General features: G+C 38.7%; 2 protein-coding genes across 4 annotated transcripts in view; one reads left to right on the top strand and one right to left on the bottom strand.

Moving 5' to 3' along the window:
• Positions 1 to 17,205, top strand: part of LARGE1 (LARGE xylosyl- and glucuronyltransferase 1) — a 237,452-nt gene that overhangs the window by 185,525 nt on the left and 34,722 nt on the right. For all 3 annotated transcript variants that reach the window (XM_072400166.1, XM_072400167.1, XM_072400168.1), the window contains one exon: positions 4,008 to 4,112. In XM_072400166.1, coding sequence (XP_072256267.1) covers positions 4,008 to 4,112 — 105 coding nt within the window. The remainder of the gene's footprint in view (positions 1 to 4,007; positions 4,113 to 17,205) is intronic.
• LOC140323254 (E3 ubiquitin/ISG15 ligase TRIM25-like) lies at positions 4,981 to 15,991 on the bottom strand. The gene is given in 2 exon segments (XM_072400165.1): positions 4,981 to 6,214; positions 13,899 to 15,991. Coding segments are annotated over 2 exon segments (1,308 nt in total). The 5' UTR covers positions 15,168 to 15,991; the 3' UTR covers positions 4,981 to 6,175.

The following is a 17,205-nucleotide window of genomic DNA, read 5'->3' as shown; positions in this document are numbered from 1 at the left end:
AAAAAAGAGGAGAAAGTGTAGTAGAAAATAATTCTATTGCAGTGTTGCTTCTCCCTTTACTATCCTTTCCCAGGCTAGGGCATGCCCAGGATGATGGCTCAGAAGACGGTAGTTGAATGTTTCTGGCCATTTAGTAGCAAAAAAGTGGAAAAAGAGTACATTTCTAAACAGAAACTTTATTTTTCCTTTCAATGGGCCTGATTTATTAAAGCTTTCCAAGGCTGGAGAAAATACACTTTCATCAGTGAAGCTGGGTGATCCAGTATACCTGGAATGGATATGGTCCAGGATTGAAAACATTTGCTAACAAATAGCTAATGACTTTTAAGAAATTCATTCCAAAGTATATCCTTTTTGGATAGGGTTGGAGATGGTCAAAACCCCTGTGTCCCATAGGGATTTCTCCTCTTGTCCTGCAGACATAGATGAAGATGATAGATGAAGTGGGCGGATTTCTTCTTAGTTGTCCCCAGAACAAGTGTCCTTTTTGAGATATTCCTCTTCATTCCTATTCTGGTGACTAGCTTGATGTTTGAATTTCCCATCACTTTCAGTTTCATGTTACATTTATCACACGACAAATAGAGATGATGAATCTCCCTTTGATACACTTTAAGCACCAATTTATATCATTTTGCTGATATGATTTGTTGATGGAACATTTACAAAATTTTGTAAGAAATGTCATATTGAAAACAAGGTGTCAAGTCAAAATGTGGAAACCACATCAGAAATGAGTTTGATGTAAATAGGGTGATGATTGCTTTAAATGCAATCTCATGAACAATAACGCTCGCGGTGACACATCCTCATTAGATTCTGTCTGCTTTCGATTTTTTAGAAACACAGTGTTTTCTGTTTTTCCGATCGTTCAGCTTAGTTCTGTGTAATATGGCACATTATCTCTTATTCAATTATGCCCCGGAATGCTCAGCCTTGTTATTGTCTATAGGAGGATGTGCAGAACGCAGTGAAAGCTTTTCACAGATAATAGAACAGAATCCCCAGTAACGACATTCACTTTTCGCCAGTTTTAATATCAATTTAACACATTCAGCCAGATTACATGGAAACAGCAGCTTTTTATGTGAAATTATAGATCTGCCTCTTTCTTTTGTATCCCACCACTTCTCTGAAAGCTCACAATTGTTACATTTCTGTTAATGTATACCATGGGTGATTATAGATGTATCCATCAAATATTGAATTTGTAAGCTGTTTTGCTATTTTGAGAAATACATTTACACAAGCTTTAAAGGAAACTATATTGGCTTTTGGCCAATTATGTGTTTTTGGCAAGTGTATTTTGAATGAATTTTTATTTGTTTTATAAATAGCTAATCACACCTATGCATGCATTCTACTTAACATGACACCCCAACATAAAAGTACAGTATATGTTATTGGACCACACCACAGCATACCGGGCACATGTGCTTAGCATTGGAGTGTGCTGCATAACAAAAGATGAGATGCTTGCTTTTTTCTACAGAATATAACAGTAACTGTTTCTTATGGACATTCAAATTGAAACTTCATATAGAGTTGTCTGTAGGACAAAGGAGAGTCAAAGCTCATAGAGTCTGACATGTTCCTAAAAGCATGGTTCCATATGACTTGAGTATGTTATGTTGAAAAGTATGTGCATGGGCAAACTTTAGATCTTCATTCAAACACTGCCTACAGATAAAGTTTGTATACTATAATAAAAACACATAACTATGTACTGTGGAAAACATTAATTAACCTCAATAGCTGACTCCTTTAGCACAAATAAGATATTTTGTATCATTTCCACACTGGAGTGGTTACACTTAACCTCTTGCTTTAGATATTCCCAAATAAAGTTTTGGAATTAGGGATGGGATTTTCCTTCAGTTACAATATGTTGGTGTGTACTGCCCATGTACAATTGGAGATTTGACTAGGCCAGGCTATAACTCTTCATATGCAAAAATCAGCAGTTAAACAAAATTGTTGATCCCTAAATAAATAAAATATTTTGGCTGATGAGGGGACGTTTTGTAGTTTTTTGGCAAAAAAACAGGTCCAGCTAAACGACATGATCTTTTGTTACACCAGTAGCAATTTATAGTCGTTACACCTTTGAAGTGGTATTGAAATTAAAAAGGGTAGGGAAGTTGCATTGTATATATACCATCCAGATATGCTAGTTGCGTGTAAGCAGTACTCTGGAATGTACCTCTTCTCTGTAATTTTCAATTTAAAACACAAGTATAGTTATAGGTATAGGTTTGTGAAGTTGCCTAAAGTTTTGTATCTGCAGTTTAGCATCTAAGGCACTGCTACTTCTGACTGGTAGTTGTAGGAGATTTGGAGGGATGTTTGGTGATTTCATCCACTGTTCACCTTGCTGGAGGCTCTGACATGAGCATGCAAAGCCCTGCTTCTACCAAGATGGCAGCCTACACAGACATGATGTAACTCTGTAATGGAAAACACCGAGCTGAAAAGGGACCACAGACAAAATTAAAAACCACTCTGTTGACCTTAATCTGCCTTTTTATGTAAAAAAATGTTTAGTTTTAGAATAGGTGCCCTTCTTTGTGAGTATTCCAACTCACGCTCTAAATCCTGCCCCCCCCTACTGATGCCAATACACCAATATTTTGTTGAACTTTCACAGTTTTTGTTTAAATATTGAGAAATTCAAACTTCGCTCATTACTAGTATAAAGAAAAAAGATGAATTATCCAAAGCACATGTATAAAAAGGCAGATCTGTCAAACTAATATCATCAATAAAACAGTAGGAAAAGATTGTTTCATGACCCAATATAAATAGACCCCTTGGACACAAGTTTAGTATGTGTACACATTATCCAAGAGTACACACTTGAAAACAAGGCACAAAATGTAAAGGAAAGCCTGCCAAGGCAGATACTTACTGGATTAGAGCAGTGCTGTAATCAGAAAGGGACAACGGGAAGAATCGGTGAAGGTTGCAGACAAAGTCAGACAAACAGGACAACATTAAGGACGACAGGTAACGGAGATGAGAATAACTCGGCCCAGCAATGCTGGGAATTGACGCCACTGAGCACTTTGCAGAGCATGCTGGGTACCATCGCTTCTTGTTAATGTAATGGCCTCGGACAGATGGAAAGCAGGCAGTGTTTAAACAAAATAAACTTGTTTACTGGGCTGAGTGTGACTAGAAGCTCATAAAGGGATTAGTTGGCCATTCTCCATTTACATAAAGGGAGACTGTGTCAGACAATGCAAAATGGAAGGATTGTGGCTAAACACACAGACATTAGATTTCGCCAACTTGACCAAAAAGGAATCACTCTGATGTGTATTTTGGATGTTCTTTTAGGCACCTCTCATAATGAATACAGATTAATTTTTCTTTAATACAGCATTCAAAGCGCATCATTCAGTAATTTTATGAGTTTGCATGAATAAAATATGTTACAAGATACACCACAATTATGTGCCATCATTTTTCATTCAAAAAGAGTCCCTAAACCTAAATCATGTGACTTTTCTTGGCTCATCTGTATCAGATATTTCCAAACACAGCCAGTAACTGCACAAACACCAAAATTTATATTTATATGTGCCATCCCTTGGCCAGCATCTCAATCCAGCACCATCCTAGATGGTGACCTTGAGTAATGCCTAAACAAAGATGGCATCATCCTTCTGGAGAGAAAGACACATGAGGGCATTGTCCTCAAAGCACTGTGAGCTTTGTAAGTGGTAATATATATCTGTTTTGTTCCTACATTAACATAAATACATAACACCTATCTTTCTACAATCAACAAAAGGTAATAGGATGGCTATTGTAAAACTTCTTTTGGTGCTTTCTAAGTGCCTTTCAGTGCTGATTCTATGTCCAAAGACCAAGGATTCTTCATTAATTAGAGCAGACGGTAGAGATGTCTTATATGTTTGTGTTAGAACAAATATAAGATATTTTTATATAGTTAGTCTATACAGATGATTCTTTATTTACACTTTCTTTTGTTTGTTTTTCAGGACAACAGGTTCTCGGCCTGGTAGAGAATCAGAGTGACTGGTACCTGGGAAATTTGTGGAAGAACCATCGACCATGGCCAGCTCTTGGTAGAGGATACAATACAGGTATGCTTGAAGGATCTGAAAGCCAAACCCTTGTGACGCACCTATCAGCGTTCCATCATAGGGCACTGCCATCTTCTTTCTCTTTTTCCTCCCTGTGACATTCTTTGACCATCTGTATTGGCCATGCCAGGATGATGTAACTCCCATGCATTCATCTCTGGCATATGCCAGGGGAGCCAGCTTTGTGTCCAGAAACCCGAAGTGATCAGGCAGGTAAGACGCATTATTGCAGAATAGATATCGCCTGTTCTGTTCTGCAAAAATGACCTGTCTGATCATTTGTAAAAGTGGGAATTTTAGCCCAACTTGACACAACATTGCACAAGGCAATCTAAAAGCAAACATGGTATTTAGTGTTAATTATAAGTTATTACCTTTGGAATTTTGCTAATTCACATACCATTATGTTGTTGTGATTGACTATAGCTGTGCAGCTGTCTGACCTCCTCTTTCTTTGCTCACCACCTACTTCCTGTTAATCAGTCCCACTACTAATTCCTGCCTAATGCTGGAAAATGTATGACATTTATTCTTCTTACTATTTGTGGTATCACATTGACATATCTGATTGTTCCTCCCACTGGGTAAATTCAGAGATGAGAGGAAATGAGATTTAATGTGTAAGACAGGTATTCTGTCCACAACTTTGTTTTTATACATTGTTGTGTTCGCTTATCAGCTTGAGTACTATTAGAATTTGTCTAACGTCCCAGAACTCAGGCTGCTGTGCTTTATACCATGAACTTTAAGTTATAGATAAGACATACTGTAGAATAACATTGATACTATAGATCGACAGTAACAGTTTATTTAAAACTCAAAATCACAGCACAAAACTGTTTATTCACATTCAAGAGGTAGCCAATAGACCTTTAAAGACAATACAAGCAAAATAAAGTTTTTCTTGTACTAAAAACCAAACTTATCTTTACTTTGGTAACAGCATTTCTTACAAAGTAACTGGCAAATCGCTAGACTCATAGATGTTATGATAAGCAGGTTGCCTTGAAATTGGTATTGTACTATTAGTTTCAAAGATATAACTATGTGTGATGGGGCCCTTTATGGAAAGCATTTATTCTCTCTAATCTCTATCAGGCCAATATAATAGATAGAAAGTGTAGAAATAAGAGTGTAGCTCTATATTTTAAAACACATCATTTGGCTTGGTATCAGCCTTTTGTTGTACCTTATATAATACAGCTCAGACTGGGAAAATGGGAAGTAGCACAAGGAGTCAATAGGTTTTGCTGCATTTCTTATCCTGCAACTGCAGCAGAGAATAATAAGGTCTCTTGCCCTGCCATACAGAAATGTACTGTGAAACAGAGCTTTGTAATGCTCAGGACTAGATAGGCAGAAATACAAATGTATTTATCAGTTTGCTTGAATGTTACTGCAGCCTTTATAATTTGGTTTTCATTATTTGACCCAATTGCGTTGTCTGCAACAGCTATACCTGCACTAATTTCTGCATGCCCTCAAAAAGAAAATTCCTCCCAGATACAGCTTTAGCAGCGGAGGCAAATTTGATAGAAAATAATAATAATTTACTTATTATTGAATAACATGACAACCGTTTTGTCAGCATCAGGTTGACCTTTACAAAGCAGAGTGTTGTGTGGTGTAAACATCTCAAGCAATCCTTTTGTTTTTTCATTGAACCCTGCCATGCAAAAAGAGGCCGATGGCTCTCATATATCTACATTTCTCTACATAAGCAGCTTTTCTGGCAGCTTTCTCCATAATATATGGACACGTCTTGGGTGGTGCCATGTCCCTCCTTTACTGATTGGAGCACCTGGCTGGCTGTCGTAGTTCTTTCTGTCCTCGTTTGTTTGTATTAGTTAATTACTTATTGATGTTGTCTTAAAATGGCTTTTGTAAGCCAGTAGCAACAGCCACAAGTCATTTGTCAGGCTGCTAATCTTTTACTGTTCTGTCCAGCATTGTAAGCAGGTTATATTCCATTTTGTGTGCCGCAGCCACTATGCTGAATCGTAATCAGGTCGATTCTTCTGCGCAGTCCTGGACTCTTGTTTCTCCCCTGGGTGGTTAATGGTTTAGTCACGGATTATTTCTGCATATTCCAGTTTAAGGTCCTGTGTGTAAAAAAAGATTTAAAAAACTCTTTTGCTTCAGTGAAATGTGCCTTTTTCAGTGGCCTAATTATAATTCAGACTTTGAGCTAAAATGTTGCACAGCTGGAATGAAGAAAACAAAATGAGGAAATTTACAAAATTTGCCAAGAAAATAAAAATGAAAATTAAAAAATAATATTAGTTCCATCAGTGAAACAGTTTACCAATGACAGTATCATTACACTTATACATAGAACATCCTACCTATTGCAGTAGAAACCATCAGTATGCTTTCTCCTCTCTAGGGTTTGAGTTTCAGCAGAGTTTTAGGTAGACAATTTCCATCAGTTATAATAAAAGTTTTAAAGGAATTGTTATTTATTATCTTTATTAGGGCCAGGACTTAAAATTGAACCAATTAGAAAAATGTGTAAATTTTGCACCCCAGGAACAGATCTTATTTGTACATTATGGCAGACTTACCAAAAATGCCAAATTAAACCCCTCCAATGCTGCATCCCCCCCAGCACACCAACATCGGTGCTTTCACCATCTTCCGGTCCATTGTGCTAGTTTCCAAGTCTTTGCCTATCTCCTCTGGCTAGTTTAGGATGATCCAATGCCCCTGCATGCTCATAGGAGCTACTTCACTCTGGCACAGGTTGGTGCCAAGACTGTATAGTAAGCAGGGCATAACCAGCCCAATGCACACTTTCAGAACAGGGAATAAAATGCTGCAGGGAACTGAAAAAAAAATTGTACCTGTATGTAAACATCTCGATCCTGACCAACTCCTCTATCTTTGTTGTTGGTGATATCTACATGTTATTCTAATCAGAGTTACCCACTTTAGCTTGGCCATTTCAAACTTTGAGCTCTCATCAAGAAGAAGCAGCATTACTCTGGAGTGCCATGGATAACACAATCATTCATATATGACCCTGTCTGCCCGCAAAATATTTAGGGAGGATCTGTGATTTCAAGGCCACTGTTGTGACCTTTGAAGATTAATTTTTCCATGGCGCCAGCAGCTATAGGGGTCATCTTTCATAGGTATAGGCATGTTGAAAAAGGACATGCAATGAATTTAACCAAAAGACTTTGGTATTAAAGCTTACTGCTACTTAAATATATATATATTTAAAAGCTTGGCCATTGGAGAATATAAAATATGTATTTTAGGCATCCCACGGCTGGGCTGGTGTATGTTTGAATGTTTTAACATTCCTTAGTAAACCACACCAAAATTACAGATAAATAAATATTCCAACGACAATGCTTCTTTCTCATCTAAATTGATTTAGAATTGTATGAGTATATAAAGTACATCAGGCCTATGGCAATCCTGTGTCCTCCGGGGGTAACTGAGGCCTTGTCACCTGTGCTGCCCCACTGTATCTGGACTGAAGCCTGAGATATCAGTTCTGGCTTCTTGCAGCAGGAAGAGACAACGGATATTTATAGACTGATCATTGTCTCATGTCATAGAGATATGCCCATTTCCTTTTTCAAACCGTGAGAGGTGTCCAAGTAATTTAATTCGAGCTGGAAACCATACTTCCACGTCGTGGAAGCTGGCACGTTCTTCGAAAGAATATGCCATTTGGGATATTAAATCTCTTTCTATTTGATGCGTTGTGCTGAGTTGTCTGTAAGTTTATTGATTTTTGTCTTTAATTCAGTCTGAAAGATGAAGTCATTCTTCCATGCAAACAAAGGTGGGAGGCAGTGACCCACCATTATCTCACACTTTATGAGGGAAAGAGATTCCATTTGTTGTAAATGGGATCAGATATTTCTGTGTTCACTGCTTTGCTGGGGAAGAAAGTGCATGAAATAAATGAACAATGACTTGATAAGATAAGATGGAATTCCAGTCAAAATTAAAATAATAAACTCTGTGTGTACTTTGAAATTAATTTTTAATCCCACAGGTTTGTTGTAAACATTCTTATTTCCTCTTTTGGACCCACAATGTTGTCGTGCTGCTACGCAATCCAACTTCCTTTCCATTTTGTCCCCATGCAAAGGATCATGCTGCTGGTAAGATAGACCGAAAAGTGATGTTTTTCCTTGCTGGTTTTTGCTTGTTGCCATGGAAACTGTTGTCCCAGAGGGCATACCTAACTTCCGGCGGTTACCTCCGAGCTCCTGCATTACACACCCACCAGCTATCACTACATTGCAGGGATTTATGGTCAGGGTTTCCCCTACAGCTACTTTAATACTAAATGACAGGCAAATATTTTTATGAGCACACCTTTGAATTAATTTATGCATTTGTTACAAAATAATCAAATGTGTTTAGTTTTGGCTCCTTACATCAATTTTTGCATGTGCAGGAATATTTGGCCAGTCAACCCTTCCTACTCCTTAGGTAAATAGAAATTAGGCTTTGCCTAGAGACACTGGTCTCAAACTTTTTACTGTTTAAGAACTATGGAGGGTGAACAACTAGCTTTCATTTTCCAGAGCTCAGATTGGAATAATGTAATCTTTTTAAATAGCAGTCATGCTGCATGCAATAAATAGCAGAATGAAAATGGAATTCAGTCTGCAGGAAGTCCTGCACATCCCTGGAGCCAGATTTAATGTAATATTAACTCAGGAACACTCATTTATTCCAGGCTTGGATTTCCATTATATTTAACATGCTCATCATTAGCCAAATGTACATAAAATCAAAAAATGCTGGCCTTTCATAACATAGAACAGAGACTCGACAACCTGGCAGCATCCCCATATAGAACAATTCATGTTTTCCGCATCTTGGATGTGCCATTGGCTTCCTACGAGATGTAATAACCCGCTCTAGATGTTCCCGAGTGATTTCATTGATTACGTCTTCCATGTGCTGAAACTTCTGTCCCCGGAATCCAAATCTAATACTGTAATTCAATTCTCACCTGATAAGACGGCTCAGGAGAAGCGAAAAACATTTTACCCTCGGTGTGCCGCGTGTAAGACAAAAGAGCCTCTATAACAATCCACTGGTACAAAGTACACTTACAGCACTCTATCAGTTACTGTAGTACAGTCTGTATCTATCCATATGTTATTTATCTATCTCTGCAGGGTCAGCCTTAGCCTGAGCATTGAAATCAGCTAACAGCTACCAGAAAACATGTCTTTATCACAGCAGAGTGGTCTCCACACATTCACAGTCACCAGGGAGAGGTGTATGGGCATGGGCAGGTGGTGAGTAGAGCACCACATCTTTCTTCATCTTTCAAAAACCCAGGCATAAGTAGGCAGGCATGAGCAGGTAGTTGGTGGAGTGTAGCAGCATTATCATTTATTAATTTCTTTCTTTAATATCAGTAAAAATAATCAGTTAACAATTGGGATGCAAGTAACCGCTGAAATGTTTCCAGTAGTAAATGTTTCTTTTCTGTATCTTTCTATTAATCCGATGCCTGACCCTTTTCAAATACATTTTGATTGCTTCTGATCAAAATCTTAAGCACTGGCACTGCAATCATTGATCGATCGATCAAGTAATCAGCAGAGAGGACACCTGACAGTTATGGTATAATGCCTGTGTATACCCAGAACTTTCAGGAAGAGGGGAAGCACTCGCATCTTTTAATGCACTGATTGATGTACGTACGCCGGTTCTCTGCAGCCTGGTAAAATGAAGTGAGGAATTAGCAGCTGTGCTGCGGTAAAAGGAGAGGACAGATTATTATCACATACAATTAACACCGGGGAAGCAGTTTGTGCATTCTAATAGTGTCTTCTGATCATTTAGCAGACTGGTGAATATTTTACCATAAATAAGTAAAGCAGCTGATTGCATGATGAGGGGTTCTCTTGCTCCGTGCTGATTTGGAAATGGTGGGTTTTAGCTGGGTGGAAACTGAGCCTAAATACCCTCTTTATCCTTAGATGATTTAGTCACATAGCAGGCGAGATCACAAGAACCTTGCAGATTGGGCTGATCACTCTATTGCTGCCAATTCCGGCAGAAGGAAAAGCAGCCACCCTCAGCCAGAGGAATGAGTATAGGGGTTACATTTAGTACCTCTTAAACATTTCCAGAAAGTTTTTATATGTACAAAATCACACTCACAACAAGTATCCTAGTTAAAAAAAAACACATATGCACTGAAAAAAGCAATTTGAGGACAATTATGTCATTCAGCATTTAGTGAGTCAGTATTGTTGTTCATTGTGATTGAAGTAGATTCACTCATACGCTGGATAAAGGGGCATATATCCGTTGTGTTCCATGTTAAAGAGGGCTTCAAGATTCCATTATAAACACCAACCACAAACAGCCACTTTTTGGGAAATGAATGTTAGAAAATGGTCTTGTCAGCCAGCATTTGGGGTCCCAAATGGATGGAAGGCCTGGTGCATATATTGGTACAAGGACAATGCATGCTTTCCAGCCCCCAGGATTCATGTCTGGATAAAGATGTGCCAGAAATTTAGGGTGGACCTACAGCCTTCTCTCTCTCTCCATCTTTACATATCCCCAATAGCACTGGGGCCTGTTGACCCCAAAAGAACAGGAATTTAACTTCATGGTTAATCTTCCGTGGAATTTATTGGAGTTCAGTGCAAAGTTCGAAGTTTGAACCCAGATCAGGTCCATTCACCTTTCTCTAGACAAACACTGGCTGCAGGAGATCAACAACACTAAGTTAAACAAAGGATGAATAAAAAGTTGAAAAGAGCATTTTATTACAAATCATAATTGTTAATGATACACATAGCAAACAAAACATAGTTTATTTAGGGTTACATCTACTTTAAGAGCATGTTTTCCTGCAAATGCTGCTTCCTCCATCACCAAGACCTTGCCAGATCTCCCCCACTGTCCATTCCTCGGCCAACAGGGCCGATTTCACAGTGAGAGAGCACAGTGGCCCCAGTGCATTGTATTTAATACTCAGCTGAGCATCTCACCATCTGCTACCCATCCACAACCCAGGCTGTGTCTGTTATTCTGGCACGGCTCAGGCCGGATGCTGAGCTTCAGCAGAAAAACATGCCAAGAGGCGCAATGATTCAGCAACGGATAAACTGCACGCTCATCAGGCAAGACTGCTCATAAAGATATCTCAGTGTCAGTAATCAGAGCTTTTTCAAACTTAATGGCAAAACTAAACTACCAGTGACAGTGACGTAGTGGAGGTTGTACAAAATATTTCTTAGTTTCAGTGACAACACAATGTAGGAATGTATGTCTCACCCGGGAAGATAAAGCAGAATTTGCAATGATGGGTTATGGTTCCTCTAGCAGCCATCTACGTAGGCAAAGAGGCTTTATAACAGTTACAGGTGACAAAGAACACAGAAAGACCATTAATTTAACAACTATCTTCTGATATTATTAATATTATTATTAATATTATTAAAAGGATTTATATAGCGCCAACATATTACCTTGCGCTGTACCACTGTACAATTAATAGGGATATACGAAATGAATATAGCAAATACTGGGGGTGTTATTTACCTGTGGAGCTGGGCCAGCTTAGAGAGTAATTAGATAATCCTAGAATAGAACGGGGCTATGATGTATTAGGAGAAAGCTGGCTGTTCTGCAAAAATTGAATGTAAATTCAAAATAATTTATGAAAAGAAAAACACTGCAAGTAAGCATTTATAATACTTGATTTTTTTCTGTTTTTTTGTGCAATTTTTTAGGTTGGTGTGCTCCTTGTGACAATTGGATCATCTGAGGAAAAAATACACTTTGCTCGACCATTTTATATTTTATGTCAGGAAATGCATTATGACACCATTCTCTTGTATCAATATCTGTATGCTGCAATTAAGGTTAGAATGATTATCTAAGTGTATTTAAACACAAATACCAACATAAATAATTTGCAGCTTATTAGTCTTTCAGTGTAGTGGCTTATTGCTTTTTTTTTTAAGTTTTTTCATTTATTTTTATCTAGTGATCCTAACAGAAACACCTACCTCCCCCATGGTAACACTCAATGCACTGTGTGGAAAAGCAGCATTGTCAGCCTAGCACAAAACATGTTTTTAGAATTATAGAACACATCTTCCAATTTTTATAACATAGCAAAGAGCACATTAAATGATCAGTTTGCTGAATTTCTGACAGATTAACAGTTTTTTTTTTTACTTTACAATTTGCAGGTTTAAGAAAACGCTTTCATCAATATAATTCAAAGAACAAAAGTAACCAAATGAGCAACGTTCATTGTTACACACACTTTAATTATCAAAGTTCATTTATAACCATTTCTGGAATTAGGTAGTGTGTCTTAGTAGACATAAAAAGGACCTTGAAGATTAATATGTATGTTAAACATATTGAAATTCTAGTTGATTGCAGTGGTCACTGAAGCAAATAAAGAGATAAATCTTCCCAATGGGGACATATTCAGTAATAAAAGCTAACTGTTTGCCACTCAATGCAAAAGATACACTTTAACACAAAGTGTGGTGAAAAATAAAGTAATGCTGCTGACCTCAGTGCGTACCTTCTGCCCATCATGCTTTCTATATCCTCCCCCCGCATTATTTTTAAAAATGTTTTTTAGGTTTCAGGTTATTGAACTCATTGCTTGTGGGTGGCACCATTTGCATGCAGGGTTCTTTGGAGCCCTGATATACACCATATTTGCATGCAGACTTGGAACTACTAGAACTGTGAAGATGCCAATTGCCTGGCTGTGTACAGGCTTTGCAGGACACAGGAAACCGAAGTTGTGCCCACTTATCTATTCACAAGCAAAGTGATTAAAAGTGGCTACAAAGAAAAAAATGTCTCTTTACAATGATGGTGATCATGTGCTGTTTGTTTGGCACAATGCATGATGTGACATTGTGATCATGTGCCTTTTTGTTTACCTTTGTTGTGCATTATTATTATTATTTTTACAGAGAATTTATATAGCGCCATCACATTACGCAGCGCTGTACAAAGTCAAAGGGGCTCACAATCTAATGTCCCTACTATGGTCATATGTCATTAATGTTTTTGTGCATGCTTCATAACTGGAATTTTTAGAAAGCAGCACAAAAGAAGACAAATTATGTGGCTAAAATATAATCAAAAGTGTTGTGGAACATATGATGTAAATATAATTCATGATCTAACATCATGATAGACTTAAGCTTTAAACTTTTTAAACTTTAGCTAGTGCCTATGCACAGCCCTTGCTAGATTAAAGATCACTTTTGTTATAAAAAAAAGTATACTTATATACTATTATACACTATAACCTGCAGAAATAAGGCAGAAGCTGGGGTCCATGGCAACTAAAAGTACATGTTTTGGGCTAATTCAGGTAGGTGATTAGTTTAGTCAAGAGGTAAAAGTTCCTGCAAGGTCTGCTTTAAACTACCAATGCTTCCATTTATGTCTTAGTACACCTGGTGGTGCAATGTCACTGCATTCATTTTTCTATTTTTTAACAATAAATCTTAGCCAACTTCCGAGCACCCAAAACAAAACATGCAGGGGCTCAGTAAAGGTAGAGGTAAATGTGTGTAAGTGTTTCAATTGGTCCTTTAGCTCAAAAAAGGTCAGCTGTCCATCCTCATAATCTAAATACACTCCTAGTTTTCTGCAGGAAACTGGATATGATAATGTTGTCACTGCTGTGTTGTGTATGACAGAATATTGATTATTCCATATACGCAGTCCCCAGGACTTTTCATTCTCACCAATAATGCATTGTTCTCCTTGCCTGTCTATACTGGCATAGCTCACCCCAACACAGCAGTCTCCTTGTTCGCTCCTCTCCACTTCCCAATAGTGTTTTCCGGATGAGAAAGAGCTCAGGCTTAAAACTTGACATGACTGGAACCTCTCAGGTGTTTGCGGGTGATTTTGGCCTATTCCTAGCCAAGATGCCATTTTTAGATCTTCAGAGACTTCTACTTCATTGCCAACTGTGTTCACATCCAATGACATGGCAGAAGTCCTGGGAAAACTGAACCCATTGCACAGTGCTTGTGTGGAAAAATTGTCAATAGCAGAGTGCAGTACTGCTGAAACAAGAGTAAAATCAATGTCTCCTACTTTTTTAACATCATCAACCACATCCTTGGAGGTTTCATGTTTATTATGGTCAGTGATACAAATGTGCTGGTCTTTTAAAACAATTATTGGATCAGGTGTCTTATACAGCTCTTCAATAAGACCTATTTTCCTGGACAGCTCTTCCTTTTTCATTTCCAGCTGCTGTATGAAGCCAGAAACAGAGAGAGATAGCTTATTTTCTTGTGCAGAGATCATGGTCGGAATAGTTTTCTCTATAGTGTTCAGCTTCTCTCTAAATTCTGCAAGCAGGAAAGTGAGTCTCTGTATTAAATCAGTGGCTTTTGTGTGAATATATTTCTTGTGGTTCTGCAGAGTCAGTACTCTCTTTTCAGTCTCCTCCTTTTCTGAAGTTAGGTTATCTTGAATTGTTTTCAGTGTCTCCTTCTTCTTTTCAGAAGCCAAATCAAGCAGCTCTACTTTGTGACCTATATGCTCACCTGCCAAACTGCAGGACACACAGATACAAACAGAGTCCTCAGTGCAGTAATATTCCAGTAATTTCTTGTGGATAGGACACTTTTTATTCTCCATGGAAGTGGTGGGATCCGTTAAGACATGTTCTGGTGACTTGCTGTGGACACTCAGGTGTTTATTACACAGAGAAGCTTCACACAACAGACAGGATTTAATAGCAGGTATAACAGAGTCCACACATTAAGTACAGAAGACCGCATTTTCCTTCACATCAGGCTGAGTAGGTTGGAAACTATCCACAATGTTGTAAAGAGTTATGTTTCTTTGCAGTTTAGGACGATCTCTGAACTCAGTTCTGCAGTCAGGACATGAGTAAACTCCTAATTGTTTCTGTGTATCCAGAACCTGATCAATACAGACCCTGCAGAAATTGTGTCCACATCTCAGCGTTACAGGATCTGTAAAAATGTTCAGACAGACTGAACAAATCAGTTCCTCTCTCAGAGAAGAAAAAAAAGCCATTGCTCACAGCAGCCCAGAAGAAATGAAGGCAGAAAAAGTTTCTATTTCCTGTGAAGTTTTGTAACTCCTCCTTCCTGCAGTTTGTTCCTGGTAAAGTTGTAGCTGATGTCAGGCACCTTGTTTTACCTGTTTGGAAGGTAGAGACTAATACATAATGCATTATTGCAAAAAAAAGTAAATGAAAAAACTTTTGTGTCCATTGAAGATTTTTACCATGTATTGACAAGAACAAAGACCCTTTTTAAATTGTGAAACAAGACAAAGTTGTTCTTGGTTAAATTGTATGTAAAGCCAAAGCATGCTTTTTTTATTTTAGATAAAATGCAGAAGGGTGAAAAACCACAATAACTTATTTTCCTATCTGTGTCCCAGTGTGAAGTTGCATTTGAAAGTAGGACAAAATCTTTCTTTTATTAGGGATATGTCATGAGAGGCTGAGAGAGGCTGCCAATACTTAACTCGTCTATGAAAATTCTGTTTCCTGGCTGTCATCCTAAAGCAGGGGTAGGCAAACTCTGGCCTTTAGGCCAGATGCAGCCTAGCCAGTAGTTCGTTCCGGCCTAATGCCCCCCAGGTCGATCCGGCAACCCGGAGCTCATGAGCTACCTTGTTATGCCTTCCTTCCCTATTTCCTGGTGGGGGTGGAGCCAACAGCGTGGGACTCGAGAGAGAGTCCTGCCTAGTGTGCTCTCTTGACCTCCTAAAATGGCCTAGTTGCCAAAAAAGTTTGCTGACCCCTGTCCTAAAGCTTTAATTTGATGCTTTAGTCACTGACCTGGAATGCTGACACTCATACTTTAGCATGCTTGTTTCTGGACTTTGACATGCAAAAAACAAAAACATGCATTTTCAGAGCAATTCCTCGAATGGCAGCCCCAACAATTAGAATATCAGTTTAGCCATAAAGGTGAAGTTACTTTTTAAGTGTTCTGTGGCTAATCTGAGACTTGCAGTCTGTTACATGTTACATTTTACCTGGCTACCAGCCTGAATTATTCTGGACTGTGAGACATAGGCATTGTCAGATTTCAGTTGCTGGCTAATTTAGCTCTGACTGAGTCAGACTTTGCCCAGCTCGCCTATCAGTCCCCCTATTTACCTTTGCTCAGTGTTTCACCCTGAGCCTGTGCAATAAATATCCAAACTAAAGCTACATACACACTTCCAATTATTATCGTTGGAAAACGAACGACGAACGTTCATGCACGATATATATGAACGATCGTATAGCACCGATCCTGCACATAGAGTTAACGACACGATCGTTCATAGATATTGTACACACAATAGATACGATCGTTTGAGCGATAGAGGAACTATGTGCACGACAGGAAAGTGAACGGACGTTCGTTCATCACGCATGCTCTGAACATGGACGATCAACGAACGACCGTACACACGAACGATGTTCAACGATCGTCGTCCACTCCGATCCGTCAGTCCGGTCGTTCGTTTCCAGCGACTTTCCTCGTTCGTCGGCGTCGTTGGTTACTTTTTTACCAACGATTTTTTGCCCAATCGATCGTTCGTCGTTCGATTGGAACGATAAAAATTGGAAGTGTGTACGCACCTTAAGGCTCCAGGTTCCTGTTTGCTGTACCATCTGTTCCTGACTCTGGCTTGTACCAGACTATGTTCTCTGCCTACCCTGACCCTGTCTGCAGTTACAAATCTTCTGTAAGCTTGGTACCTTGCTACAGCTTTCCTTTTGATCAGTGTAACAAGGTGCAAGTGGAGGTGGGACTACAAGTGTCTGGAAGGGCTAAAGAAAGACACAAAACACTCAGGCAATGCTTTATTATAAGTTAGTACACATCTTTATTGGATGCCTATAATGGTCCAAAACAGCAACACTTCCATCAGCAAGATCACACAACTCAGTTTACCCCAGGGAGCACCCATTTTCATATCATCTAACTGTGGAGAGTCAGGAAGTAAAAAGCTGGCCTTTCTTTATGTATCCAGATAATGTCAGCGTCAGCACTCAATACTATGATATCTGTAGTTAACGATTATACAGCGATCGTAACTATTCAAA

The sequence above is a fragment of the Pyxicephalus adspersus genome, chromosome 2, assembly GCF_032062135.1.
Source record: "Pyxicephalus adspersus chromosome 2, UCB_Pads_2.0, whole genome shotgun sequence".
NCBI lineage: Eukaryota > Metazoa > Chordata > Amphibia > Anura > Pyxicephalidae > Pyxicephalus > Pyxicephalus adspersus.
Note: the sequence above shows the minus strand (reverse complement) of the source record. Positions and strands in the feature narration are given on the sequence as shown.